General features: G+C 37.8%; 1 protein-coding gene across 3 annotated transcripts in view; it reads right to left on the bottom strand.

Annotated features, from left to right (window-relative positions):
• The window catches only part of PRKD3 (protein kinase D3), an 80,075-nt gene that overhangs the window by 46,738 nt on the left and 17,790 nt on the right, over positions 1 to 15,547 (bottom strand). For all 3 annotated transcript variants that reach the window (XM_030921227.1, XM_030921226.1, XM_010373065.2), the window contains one exon: positions 465 to 603. In XM_030921227.1, the coding sequence (XP_030777087.1) occupies positions 465 to 579 (115 nt within the window). In that variant the 5' untranslated portion in view covers positions 580 to 603. The remainder of the gene's footprint in view (positions 1 to 464; positions 604 to 15,547) is intronic.

The raw sequence follows: 15,547 nt of genomic DNA on the forward strand, positions 1-15,547 counted from the left end.
GAGTCTCGCTCTGTCCCCAGGCTGGAGTGCGGCGGCGCCATCTTGGCTCACTGCAAGCTCCACCTCCCGGGTTCACGCCATTCTCCTGCCTCAGTCTCCCGAGCAGCTGGGACTACAGGCGCCTGCCACCACGCCCGGCTAATTTTTTGCATTTTTTAGTAGAGACGGGGTTTCACAGTGTTAGCCAGGATGGTCTCAATCTCCTGACCTCGTGATCTGCCCGTCTCGGCCTCCCAAAGTGCTGGGATTACAGGCGTGAGCCACCGTGCCCGGCCTATTTTTCTTTCTTAATGGTGATATAACATTCCTGAAAGGAAAGATCACATGGTGACCATTATTAGAGATGAAAGAAATTAAGTAACAATAGTACAAAGACCAAATATAATTGAATTGCAGCATTTAGTACAGAAAATTAGGCTCTTTGGGGGGAAAAGGCAGTAACATTTAAAAAGCCACTTACTTACCTGAAAGAACCACTTCTACTAGGTCTCCTTCATGTATTTCATCTGCTGAGGTAATCAGCTGCAAAATATTTTCTGAGTTCATGTCATGGCGAAAGAGAAGAATTTTGTCATACATGCCAAAGAATCCACACTCTGGAAACTGAGGGATAGTAGTCCTATATCAGTATAACCACAGCTTTCTATTTTTACAAGTAAATGTTTCAATTTTATCAAAGAATTTAAAACATAGTGTTTTAACCTAACACCATTTGCTAACCACTCTATTGATACCTAAATGGTAATCCACATACTCGAGCATCCTGGTTAATATTAAAGTTCAAGAAAAATAGAAAAGTAAATTTACAAATAAATAATCATTCATGATTTTAAAATACTTGTCTCTTACAAATACAGGATTTCTATATTCAGTTAGTGATGGAGAATATAATCTTAAACCTACTGCTACTGTATTCTTAGCCTGAAAGATAAGCAGTCTTTCCAGTGCCTTGAGACATGCTGCTCTAGATATTTCAAAATTCTTCAGTAGATCTCAGAATTATAAATGCTCACTGACTTATTTGGGTTCCTCATAAAATATCCTTTAATAAATGACACCATGTCACCTGCCTGCATCAAATGGTCTGATATGAATCAGTCTCACTAAACTAAATGCATTTGTCACAGAGATGTTGCTGAAGATATCGTTTACCTATTTCATATTGTAGCCCTTCTCTGTGAAGACCCACCCATAAAATAACTTAATCTGGTTGATTTTATAACATGAACAATTTGCTCATGTAAGTTAACATGTTTTCCTGTTTACTTTGCCCAACAGAAAAAGCACAGCCAAATTTGTAGCCCAATTTTACCATCAGTCTTGGATCTTACGGAATGTGTTTTAGGTGCAAACACTAACCTAGCTTCATCTCATTTTCTGGCCTTAATTTTCTCATTAGAAAACTCCTGTATATACTTCTGAAGAGTTCTCAAAACTTTTTTTTGAGACAGGGTCTTGTTCTGTTGCTCAGGATGAGTACAGTGATGTGATCACAGTTCATCACTGCAGCCTCAAACTCTGAGGCTCAAGTGATCCTCCCACCTCAGCCTCCCAAGTAGCTGGGACCACAGATGCATGCCACCACTGCCAGCTAATTTTTTATGTTTTGTAGAGACAGGGATCTCCCTGTGTTGCCCAGGCTGGTGTTGAACTTCTAGACTCAAGTGATTCCCCCACCTCAGCCTCCCAAAGTGCTGGGATTAGAGGCATGAGCCACCACAACTGGCCTCTCAAATCTTTTTTTTAAAGTTAAATTAGAAAAAAATTAAAAACAATGATTAATTAGAAAGTTACAAGTTTATAGTTTTTTTAACCAGGGTAAATTGTGGAAAAGTACAGAAATATTTAGAATTTTTGTAATACTAATTCTCCTTTTGAGTCACCAATAGTATTTGTAAAACCTCATAGTATGCTTTAACATATATCTAACAGTGTAAGAATTCTCAATTAAAAAATACAAGTGAAAATACAAATCCAAAAAATTAAATTTTCATTTTAATTTTAAAATTAAAATTTTACTAAATTTTATCAAATTATTAAGTTGGAGAATAAAATATCTTCATAACTTAGTTACAACAATTTGTAAGGACAAAGGACTCCACATTCCATCCCATTAAAACTCTAAGGCCAGATGCGGTGGCTCACGCCTGTAATCCCGGCACTTTGGAAGGCCAAGGCAGGCAGATCATCTGAGGTCAGGAGTTCGAGACCAGCCTGGACAACATGGTGAAACCCTGTCTCTAATAAAAATACAAAAATTAGCCAGGTGTGGTGGTGCATGTCTGTAGTCCCAGCTACTTGGGAGGCTGAGGCAAGAGAATCACTTGAATCTGGGAGATGGGAGGTTGCTGTGAGCCAAGACTGCACAACTGCACTCCAGCCTGGGTGACAGAATGAGACTCCATCACAAACAAACTAACTCACTCTACTATTTGTATAAATAAAACTGATTTCAAAAAGGCAGACTTATTGCATGTCTGGTAAGTGCAAGATACTGGCCCCACGGTTTGTAAAGACAGAACAGTCCTTATCTTCCAGGAACTTACAATCTAGTGGGAAGACAGAAACAAACACAAATATATATAGTATAAGGCAAATAACAAAATTAAAATAAAAAAATTATAGAAGGAGGAGGAATAAAAAATGTTAACTGGGAAGGTGGAGTAGAGGGATTCAGTATGATATTTGAGCAGAACAAAAAAAGAGAAGCAGAGTTTCCATAGGTTGAAAGTGTAAGTGTCATCAATGAGAAGTTACAAAGTAAACGGAAGAAGGTAAGTGGAGCCTTGAGACTAAAGAATGAGATGGGGGAAAGTTGGGTATAAAGAGGGCAGAAAAGCACAGGGAACCCCCTGGCGCTACACTAACAGAGAAACCTGTTACTATGTCCAAACTCTGCCACCTACTAACTATAGCACCTATAGCACCTTTTCTAAGGTGCTTAGAAAGGTTGCTTAACTTCTCTAAATCAGTTACTTGTTTATAAAATGGAGGATAATAGGAGTTATAGGCTGGCTTTATAAGGTTCTTATCAAAATTAAATTACTTGATGGCTGTAAAAGTCTCAGCACTGTGATCCATAAACACCAGTGGTTTATATTACTAAGGTATACCTAAGAGGGAGAAGAGACATAGGGTTTCAGAGCAAGGCAGGAACATGATTAAATCTGTGATTTAAAAAGATAATGCTGACAGCATTGTGTAGAGGAACAGGAACAGGAAGAGACCAGAGAGCAAGATGCTGAAGAAAGGGTGACACTATCAGTCAGAAAAGTATCAGTCTGAATTATATAGCAAGTAAATGGAAAGAGACAAGGACATTTCTCTCCAGAAACTATAGCAAGTAAATGGAAAAAGACAAGGGAATTTCTCTCCAGAAACTATCTGCGATAAATCATATGGCTCATCAATACTGTTTTGACTAAACCAGAAGTCCTGAATAACGGTAACTGAAGACCTAATAAACACACCAGGAGAAGGAAAACAACATTAAAATAATTAATATATGATTGGAAAAAATAAATATAACCTTCTTAATAAACACATGGCCTAATGAAAAATAGTATCAACCTGAAGTTGGTATTAAGAGACTTAAAAGCATATAAAGAAATTACAGTGAGATATTACAAAATATTTAAAATAGACATATGTATATTAGAGGCTAGAAAGCTGTTGGTAACGATAAAGAATAAAGTCATTTCAACATGTTTTCATACTATACTCATGTATACAACAGACAGATTATAATAACCAGCCTGTGAAAAAGATTTCTGCTATTCGTGACTATGATTTATAGGTATGTTTGGCAGGGTATTTAGAAATTATGTAAGAGTCCAAAATAAAAACATGAGAAGTCTTGAGACATGTGTATATTAAAGATATACACCTAAAAAGAAATACACCATGCACACACATTCATTATGAAGAATTATACAGAACAAACAAAAACCAAACTGTTAATGAATTGAATATACAAGAATTTACTGTTCCTGATTTTGAAAAATTCAGAAAATAGGTTTTCAAGCAGGAGTGGATCTCTAAACAATGTCTTATTTCTGGCCACACGTCAGAACCACCTGTGGAGCTTAAAACAAAGGATGCTTAGGCTATCACTTCAGGTTTATGGTTAAGCTCCCGGGGAATAGGCGGTGAACACCTGAATGTTAAATTTACTTTAAAAATATTATTCAATGTATATATTATATACACTCTTTAAAAAATCTACTTTTAAAAATAGTTTAAAATTTATAGAAAATGTAGACAATAGTACAGAGTTCCTGTATACTACCCCATACCCAGTTTCCCCTATTATTAACATTTTACATTAGTTACATGTTATATTTATTACAATTAATAACCCAATAGCCATACATTATCATTAACTAAGGCTCATACTTTATTCAGATTTCCTTAGTTTTTACCTAATATCCTTTTTCTGTTTAAGAATCCCATCCATACCATATCACCTTTAACTGTTATGTCCCCATAGGCCCCTTTTGGGCTGTGTTAGTTTCTCAGACTTTGCTGGATTTTGACAATTCTGGCTGTTTTGAGAAGTACTGGTCAGGTATATTGTCGGATGCCTCTCTACTGGAATTTGTCTGATGTTCTTCTCATTATTACTGGGGTGATGGGTTTTGGGGAGGCAGACCACAGAGGTAAAGTGCCATTCTCACTGCATTCTACCAAGGGCACCTACTATCAACATGACATCACTGCTGATGTTGGTTGAGGCAGTGTTTGTCAGGATTCTCCAATGCAAAGCTACTTTCCCCCCACCCTTTTCTATACATACTCTTTGGAAGTAAGTTACTATGAGCAGAGCACTTAAGAAGTGGAAAGGTTTGTCTGTTTCCTTTCCTTGAAGGTGTAGTATCTACACAAATTATTTGAAATTCTTCTAAATGGAAGATTTATCTATTTTCCCCCACTTATTTGTTCATCCAATCATTTACATATATATCAATAGAGACTCATGGATATTTACTTTATACTTTCAGATACAATATATACTCTTTTAAAATACAACTTTATTTATTTTTGAATAGGCAATTATTCAAACTTCAAAAGGCAAAAAAGAGTAGAAGGCACACCTACGCCCTAGCTGCCTCATTAACTGTCCCGTAGTCAGCAGTACTGCCAGTTTTCTCAGAATCCTTCCGAAAATATTTTACATATCAAATAAACATGAATATACCTTTCCTTCATTTTACACAAATGGCAGCATGCTATAAACACTGTTCTGCAGCTTGCTTTTTTTTCACTTAGCAATATATTTTAGACATCATTCCATTAAAAAATTCTTATTCTTTTTTTTTTTTTTTTTTAACAGACGTATAGTTTTCTTTTACCAGTCCCTACTAATGGGTTATGGGGTAAGCAATAAAACTAATGCCAAACTGCCTTTGTTAAAATAACCATCCATCTAAGTATATAATCTTAACCAAGTTCCTTAACCTCAGTTTTTCCATCTGTAAAATAGTGCCTACTTCATAAAATTATCATAATATGTTAATATATATATACAAAGAACTTAGTGTCCTTTTCAATTTTTTTCATCAATGTTTTACACTTTTCATTGTAGAGATCTTTCACTTCTTTGGTTAAGCTTATTCCTAGGTATTTTATTTATAGCTATGGTAAATGGGATAATTTTCATGGTTTCTATTTCAGATTGTTCACTGTTGGCATACAGAAATGCTACTGATTTCTGTATGTTGATTTTGTATCCTACATCTTTACTTAATTCATTTATCAGTTCTAATGGTTTTTTGGCAGAGTCTTTAGGTTTTTCTAAATATAAGATCATATCATCTGCAAAAAAAGATAATTTGACGTCTTCCTTTCCAATTTGGATACCGTCTATTTCTTTCTCTTGTCTAATTGCTCTAGTTAAGAATTCCAGTATTATGCTGAATCAAAGTTGTGAAAGTGGGCATCCTTGTCTTGTTTCAGATCTTAGAGGAAAGGCTTTCAGTTTTTCTGCATTCAGTATACCAGCTGCATGTTTGTCATATATGGCCCTCACTGTCTTGATGTATGTTCCTTCTATACCCAGTTTGTTGACAGTTTTTATTACGAAGTTTTCATTGTGTTGATTTTTACTGAATTTTTTTTTGGCATCTATTGGGATGACCATATGGGTTTTGGTCTTCATTCTGTTGATGTGACATATCATGTTTAATGATTTGTGTATGCTGAACCATCCTTATATTCTAGAAGAAAACAATGGGTAAACACTCCAGGACATTAGTCTGGGCAAAGATTCCTTGAGTAAGACCTGAAAAGCACAGCTAGGCAAAACAAAAATGGACAACGGTGATCACATCAAGCTAAAAAGTTGGGCACAGTGGCTCACTGGTAATCCTAGCACTCTGGGAGGCCGAGGCGGTGGATTGCCTGAGCTCAGGAGTTCAAGACCAGCCTGGTCAACATGGTGAAACCCCATCTCTACTAAAACACACACACACACACACACACACACACACACACACACACACAAAGCTTCTGCAAGAAAATAATTAACAAGTGAAGCGACAACCTACACAATGGGAGAAAGTATTTGCAAACTATTCAACTGACAAGTGGTTAATAACCAGAATATATGAGGAGCTCAAATGACTCAACAACAACAACAAAAGAAAATCCAATTAAAAAATAAGCAAAAGATCTAAATAATACATTTCTCAAAAGAAGACACACAAATGCCAAATTGGTATATGAAAAAATACTCAACATTCACTAATCATCAGAGAAATGCAAATCAAAACCACAATGAGATATCATCTCATCTCAAAATGGCTTTTATGAAAAAGACAAAAAATTAAAGATATTAGTGAGGATGCAAAAAAAGGGGAATACTCATACACTATTGGTGGAAATGTAAATTAGTACAGTCACTATGAAAAACAGTATGGAGGTTGCTAAAAATAAAACTACCATAGGATCCAGCAATCTCGCTGGTAGGTATCTACCCAAAAGAAAAGAAATAAAAATATCAGAAAGATACCTGCACTCCCATGGTTACTGTAGCAAAAATCACAATAGCCACAATAGGGAATCAGCCTAAGTGTCCATCAATGGATAAATGGATACAGAAAACGTGATACACATACACGGTGGAATATTATTCAGTCATGAAAATAATGAAATCCTATAATTTGCAACAACATGGACAGAAGTGAGGAACAACATTTCGGTTGGTGAAATAAGCCAGGCACAGAAAGACAAGTGTTGCATGTTCTCACTCGTATGTGAAAAATTAAAAAAAAAATTGACCTCGTGGAGACAGAGAACAGAATGAAGACTACCAGAGGCTCTGAAGAGCAGTGGCTGGGGCGAATAAAGGGGTTGGTTAATGATTATAAAACTACAATTAGATAGAAAAAATAAGATCTAGTGTTTGGTAGCATGATAGGGAGACTATAGTTAACAACAATTTATTGTATATTTCAAAATAACTAGAAGAGTAGAACTGGAATGTTCCTAACACAAAGAAATAAATATTTAAGGTGATAGATATCCCAATTACCCTCATTTGATCATTATGCATTGTATGCTTGTATCAAAATATCACATGTACCTCATAAATAGGCACAACTATTATTTATCCAGAAAAACAGAAATAAAAGAGATTAGAACTCCTGATAAGCTAAATACACCTTAGTTATTACAAACTCTAGTGAGTATGCGCAATACCCAATGAGTAATCCTATGTACATATCTTTTCCCACTTTTTGAGTTTGAATATGAGATAACTTTCTAGGAGATTTGCTGGCTCAAAGAAAGCACATATTTGAAATTTGTAGATACTGCCAAATTGCTCTTTATGGAGGTCAAACCAATTTATACTTCTGCGAGTAATATATTGAGTATGTACTTGTTTTGCCATGTTTTTATAGTGTATTATCAAACTTGTTGACTTTAGATGAAAAATGGTATTTTTTTTTTTTTTTTTTTTTTTTGAGACGGAGTCTTGCTCTGTCGCCCAGACTGGAGTGCAGTGGCCAGATCTCAGCTCACTGCAAGCTCCGCCTCCCAGGTTTACGCCATTCTCCTGTCTCAGCCTCCCGAGTAGCTGGGACTACAGGCGCCTGCCACCTCGCCTGGCTAGTTTTTTGTATTTTTAGTAGAGACGGGGTTTCACCGTGTTAGCCAGGATGGTCTCGATCTCCTGACCTCGTGATCCGCCCGTCTCGGCCTCCCAAAGTGCTAGGATTACAGGCTTGAGCCACCGCGCCTGGCATATTTTTGTAGTTTTAACTTGTATTTCTTTTATTACAAGAAGTTGAACATTTTCCTATGCTTAAGTGAATCTGTATTTCCTTTTCTGTAAATTAGGAATTCTTATCTTTGCTTATTTTTAATGGATTGATCATCTTTAAAACTCTAAATCCAATTATTCCTCAGAATGATTTTCATTATGTGGAGACCTTAATAAGTCCTGAACAACATATCAAAAACCATAAACAAAAATACTTTATATTCCAAAGTATGTATGTTGAATTTCTCAAAATGATTTGACATCAGTGAAACCTAAGAGAACTTTTAAGATAATAGCTTCTTGTTCTAAATCAGACTTCAGGAGAACAAAGAACAAAGGAGAAGAGCATTTTTTTTTCTTTCAGTTGTATAATTTGAAAAGGAGAAAATATTTTGGCAAACTAATTAAAACCAATTCTTGATTACATTTTTTGAGTGGGGGTCTCCCTCTGTCGCCCACAATGTAGTGGCTTGATCACGGCTCACTGCAACCTCAAACTCCTGGGCTCAAGCAATCCTTTAGCCTCAGCCTCCCAAAGTGCTGAGATTACAGGCATAAGTCACCTTTCCTGGCCCTTAATTATATTTGTGACTCTGCTATATCACTAATAGAGTCAAAAGGGGTGGGGGCAGAAACCTATACTAATGATGTTATCTCTATATTCTTCAAAATACAATTCTTGCCCAATAAAATGCCGTTGTATGTATCCCTTCTAAACATTCTATTCTCCTGAGAGGGAAGAAGTTTGGAAAAGCAGCAGAGGTGATGACATGTTTAAGTAATTGTCAGTAATTGTCACTGGCTATTATTTAGTTTAGTCCTCTAGGGCAATGATCCTCAGCTGGGATGATTTTGCCCCCAGAAGCTATATGACAATGTCCTGAGACATTTTTGGTTTTCACAACTTGAGCTACTAGCATTCAGTGGGTAGAGCACTGTAGAACACACAGGGCAGCCTCCACAAGAATTAGCCCACCCAAAATGTCAATAGTGCTGAAGTTGAGAAATCCTGCTTTACGGAATAAAAGAGTCAAGAGAATAGAGAGGCTGGGAAATGTAGAAGTAGTTGGCAACCTTTTGAAAACTAGACAAGTCCATAATTCCTTACCTAGCCTACCTCATCCTTGATAAAAAGAAAGAGGAAATTAAAGAAACAGCTAAAGAAACAGCATGGTAGAAGCAAAATAGGCCTTGAATTTGGCCTCTTTCCAACTGCTCCCCCATCCCTCCAGATTTTCTGGATTTGCTTACTACAAACTGTGCCAATGACCCCTCTTGACAGTGCAAAATGAAGTATTTTCCCAGCCCATATGGGAATGTAACAGAATTTCATCACAGTTATTAAATTTCCACCCTCATGCACTCTGCTCACTTCAGATTCTTTGCTTTTGCATTAATGATTACTTCAATAATTTTAAAAAATAATCTTATCTTTCTGTAACCATTTTAGACGTTACTTTTTACAGCATTAACTTAATATTTTTAAGTAAAAGTTTCCAACAGTTGCAAACAAAATTATTTTAAGCAACACTTATTTTGAAAGTAATTTAAGGTGAACCATTTCAAGTTCATGTCGTTAAAATGTCAGTAAAATTTTGGCAAGGTAGGAAGCTTCCAAGTTATTTCACTTGGTCAAACATCATTTTTGCACTTTAGCAATGGCTTCAGAATTTCACATTATCTGAATGAATAATTTATCACTATGCCCTTTAAAATTTTTTTTTTTTTTAAGAGACACAGTCTTACCATATTGCCCAGGCTGGTCTCCACCTCCTGGACTCAAGCAATCATTCTGCCTCAAGCCTCCCAAAGTCCTGATAAGAGACAGAAGGCAGAGAAATACTAGGCAGATAGGGGTGGGTCCCGATGAAACCCCACCTTCAAGATGAAAAGCCTGAAACCGGTGGCCCAAAGTGAGAACTTCTATCTCTGTTTGCCTGCTCTCTCCTGACCGGTTCTTTATTTATTTATTTTATTTTTTTTATTTTTTTGAGATGGAGTCTCACTCTGTCGCCCGGGCTGGAGTGCAGTGGCTGGATCTCAGCTCACTGCAAGCTCCGCCTCCCGGGTTTACGCCATTCTCCTGTCTCAGCCTCCCGAGTAGCTGGGACTACAGGCGCCCGCCACCTCGCCCGGCTAGTTTTTTGTATTTTTTAGTAGAGACGGGGTTTCATCGTGTTAGCCAGGATGGTCTCGATCCGCTGACCTTGTGATCCGCCCATCTCGGCCTCCCAAAGTGCTGGGATTACAGGCTTGAGCCACCGCACCCGGCCCTAACTGGTTCTTTCTGAATGTCTTTTTACCAACTGAATGTTGCCTTTTCCAAAACTACCTACGGCCTGCCCCCTGGCCCAACCCCCGTCCTGTGCCTATAAAGACCCCAGACTCAGCGAGTATAAAGAGAAGCAGCTTGACTGGAGAGTGGTGACTTGACATTGGTGGGACAGCTGGACTTCGGAGAGATGGCCTGACTACGGGGAAGAGCCGTTGAACCTCAGGGGAAGATTACCTGCCTGTCCAGTCCCCTCTTCCACGTCCTACTCTGCTGAGTGCCATTTCCCATCGCTTACAGCCTTCACCATCCTTCAAGTGTCTGGGGAACCTCATTGTTCTTAGATGCCAGACAAGCGCTGGAGACCCAACAAGTGCCGGTACCCAAAAAAAAGGCTGTCATATAGGCCCTTTCCCCTTGCTGGCGGAGGGCAGCCACCCCATACCATGAGGCAAGGGGCCCACTGAGCTGGTAACACACTGCTGTCCACAGACGGCAGAGCTAAGAGACTATTATATCTTCTGGGGCCTCCGGGGGGGTTTGCAGGCACCCCTACCTGGGTGCTGCTGTGGGGTCCGCACAAAGTCTGCTCCTGCCATCGCTCAATGCGACTAGCCAGATCCCGCACTCGTTTGCTCACATGTTCCCTCCCAAAGGAGGTGGAATGTGGCGACTGAGTAAACAGGACAATCTGTCCCAAGTCCGATGAAGAGGTCGAGAAAAATCCTACTTCACTGAGATTACAGGTATGAGCTGCTGCGCCCAGCCAGTATGTACTTTTTTAAAAAGACGAATGAAGGTTTTATTCTAAATGCAATGGGAAACGATTGAAGTTTAACATACATTTACTTTTAAAGTGTACTTGATATATAATAAGTACACTAATCTTAATTAGAAGCTTGATAGCTTTATAAGCATACACACACCCCACATAACCACCACTCAGGTCAAGATATAGATTATCAGCATCCCAAGTTTCTTCGAATGCATTTGAGACATTGAATACCAACATCATTTTAAAAATCAGCATCACAAGTTTCTTCAAATGCATCTGAGACACTGAATAGCAACATCATTTTAAAATTTGATACCAAATAAATCTTCACAAGTCTTTTTAAACATAAACTCAATCATAGTAAATAAGCTCCATGAGGAAAAGGATATTCTCTTTTCAGGTTCCTCCTGAATCCCCAAGCACTTTGTACTTAACAGGTACTTATGGGAGAAGAAAAAAAAAAAAAAGCATTGACTATTGAGCAACTAATTTAGCACTAATAAATTACACAGAAACAAATCTAATATTAACATCAATTTTAGGAAAATATTTAATTGGAGAGAAGCAGCTCAATGATTCTGTTTCTAAATACAGACGTAAGGACTACAGATGAGTCAATCAGAAACTTACTCAACATGGACTTGAATTTATTAACTTTCATCATTAACCTCAACCCAGAATTTTTTGGATATGAAATATCATAAGAGGCCAGGCATAGTGGCTCACGCCTGTAATCCCAGCACTTTGGGAGGCTGCAGCAGGTGGATCACCTGAGGACAGGAGTTTGAGACCAGCCTGGCCAACATGCTGAAACCCCGTCTCTAATAAAGATACAAAAATTAGCCAGGTGTGGTGGCGGGTGCCTGTAATCCCAGCTACTTGGGAGGTTGGGGCAGGAGAATCACTTGAACCTGGGAGGTGGAGGTTACAGAGAGCTGAAATTGCACCACTGCACTCCAGCCTGGGTGAAAGAGCAAAACTCCGTCTCAAAAAAAAAAAAAAAAAAGAAAAAAAAAATACCAGACGAGTTGCTTCATTTAACACCTGCCTTTCTGATACCAACCAAAGCAATCTTTTTTCATTTTCATTTTTTCTTGTTTTGTTGTTAGTTCTGATTATCTTTAATTCAAACTTTCCGAATTAAAGATCTAGGACCTTCTATTCTAGCCAAGGTCTCATGATGAATAGTGGAATTTAAAAAATTTTTCTTCTTCCAGTTTGAGCCTTCAGATTAGTAATGGCAGCCTGACATTGATTTTGCCCAGACAAAAAAAGTAGGGGTAGAATAAAGAGTAGGGGTAGAATACAACTGCAACACAGCTATAGTAGAAAGAATGGATAGAAAAAAAAACACACACAGAACGACAACTGGGTTTTTTTGACAACAAAAGATACAGCTGGGGCTTTCAGTCTACTTTGGCATAACCTGAAAATTATACCCAATCCGTATCTACAGAGACAATGCAGTTAAAGAACAGACCAAAGTAACTCCTAAATTAGTCTACATAAGCAAACAACGTTCAGGTCTAGTGTCATGTAAATCGTCAAAACTAAAACCAAATGTTTTAAATCAGCTAAAAGCAGACAACCTGCTTTTGTAAGAATAATTCCAATTTCTGTAAACAGCATTATAACTTAAAATGAATTGCTGTCTGCCAATTCCTTTCTCACTCCAATTATATCTACTATGTTCATTCAACAAATTAACACAGTAGCAGGAGCATGATAGTGGTATCTTCCAAGCTTCTTAGCAATACGAAAGCAAGGTAGAGAAGCACTATTGAGTGCAGTCAATATGCATCAGAAATTGTGCAAAGCACTTGCTACAGACTCTTAATTTCCTCAAAACTCTTAAAACAAGTAATCCACGCCCTTTAATGAGATAAACGCTTTATTTTTTATAGTTTTTTTAAAAAAAATATGTTAAATGCTAAAATGAAAGGCAAGAGCAAAGCAATGTAGGCATGTTGACAGGCTACCTAATGGGAGGCTTTGGGACTTCAAGACCACTACAAAACCAGTGATTTTTCTGTATCTAAACAGATTTTGAAATCATGAATATTAATTACTTTTGAGCACTAAGTATGTGCCAGACACTACTGGGGCTTTACATTTAACCACCATTCTTCTTCTATGGAGGTGGACTTTATGACACTAGTTTCACACCTGAGAAAACTGAGGGTCAGAAGTAACTTGAAAAGGGCCTATCATCAGTAGCAGAATAGCAACTACAACCCAGGTGTCTCTCCTTGATTCCAAAACTCTGCTATGGCATAATATACTCTTGTTATCTCTTCCTTGGATTTTTTTTTTTTTAAACATATTACACCAGTAACAGAGTTAATGTAATTTCAAGGTTGAAAATCCAAGCATGAACAATCACTGTAAGATGGGCAAGGCTTCTGGCCTACTCCCTCAGTATCAATGTTCTCCCTTGTAATCATGGTAAGTGGCCTCCCAGCTGTGATCTGATCAGGAAATTTCTGTTTGGCTCAATTCCAGTTCTACCTGCTACTCAGATTTGTCTGCCTTCTGCATTCTCCTGATTCCCAGTCCCATTAGTTCTTCGGGTTTAATCAGTAAAAACACATTCCCTTAAGCTTATAAACCTCTAGAAGGCAGAGATCCTGTTTGTTGTTAATTTTGCTTTACAAAACAATATGAACATATAGGAACTTTATATATATATAGGTTAAAAATTCACATTAACTATATCCATACTCACAATAAAAACTATGCACTGTTAAACAAAAATGGGTTGGGTGTGGTGGCTCACACATGTAATCCCAGCACTCTGGGAAGCCAAGGTGGAGGGATCGCTTGAGTCCGAGAGTTCAAGACCAGCCTGGGCAACATGGTGAAACCCCATCTCTACAAAAAATAAAAAAATTAGCCAACTGTGGTGGCCGGAGTCTGTGGTCCAGCTACTTAGGGAGGGTGAGGTGGGAAGATCAATTGAGCCCAGGTCAATGCTGCAGTGAGCTGTGATCATGCCATTGCACCCCAGCCTGGGTGACAGAGCAAGATCCTGTCTCAAAAAACAAAAACAAAAATGCCCAGGCAAAATTAGAAATCCTGTTTAAGACCTCAAGCTGCAATTCACATTTGTAAGATTTTAATCCAGGAGATAGTCATATTCCCTATTTTACTAAGCCTCTACAATAGTACTAAAAGACAGAGACATTGTAGATTTCTCCAAACTTCAGAAATGCTATTACTCCATCAGTTTAACTTAGGGGTTTTCAACCTCAGCATTATTAACATTTGGGGCCAGATAATGCTTTGTTGTATGGGGCTCTCGATGTGCATCATAGCAACTTCCTTGCCTTCTATACACTAGATGCTGGAAGCCCCCCTGCTCCAGTTGTGACATCCAAAAACGTCTCCAGACATTGCCAGATGTTCCTGGGGGGTCAAAATCTCGTCAGTTGAAAACCATTTAACTTGATCTTATATATTAAAATCAAATACTGAGACTATAACATTTGCCAGTAGAACAGTCCAAAGTCCTAATCCACATTCTTATGTGGAATAAGGAAAAAGTTCATTGGTGTCCTCAGGAAATAAATAACTTCAAAAATTTCAGGGCATTCTAGAATAACCCCTGGCCTTTTGCACAATCCCAGGAAAAACAAGCTCTACAAACTAATTATCTGACAATCTAAGCTAGTGGGATCAGCTTGGGCACGACTAAGGCACTGGATACATGAAACAAGATGGGAAAGAATACTGATGCTTATCTGCTCATTTCTCTCTCTTTTCAGCTCTAATAACTATAAATCATCTCATCACTAAAACTGTATTTCCAGTATGTTTTTAGAAGAGCAGGTACGTGTTCTTTACCAAATGTCTACTAAATGTAAGACATCTCTGAGGATAAAAGATGAATAAGACAGCATCAATCAATGTATCATAAATGTTGTAAGGGTTTCAAAGCTGTGAAAAAAGGAAGCTAAGTTTTGGCTATGCTAACAACAACGACAACAATAAAAGAAACTCCACCCTATTCCACCCTTGGCATGTATAATGAAATTGGATGAAATTCGAAGAGGGAACGCTTTTGGTCATATCCAAATTTTAAGCAAAGCTCAACTATAAATGATCTGACAGAGATATTTTCTTGGGACAAAAACCTCAGTGTATATGTTTTGTGATATTCTTGTTAACATTTAATCTAGTTTTTAAATTATAAGCCTTGAATCATTGATTGTTCTCTATTTCCATGAAATTTTACCAT

Source organism: Rhinopithecus roxellana, chromosome 17 (assembly GCF_007565055.1).
Source record: "Rhinopithecus roxellana isolate Shanxi Qingling chromosome 17, ASM756505v1, whole genome shotgun sequence".
NCBI classification, from domain to species: domain Eukaryota; kingdom Metazoa; phylum Chordata; class Mammalia; order Primates; family Cercopithecidae; genus Rhinopithecus; species Rhinopithecus roxellana.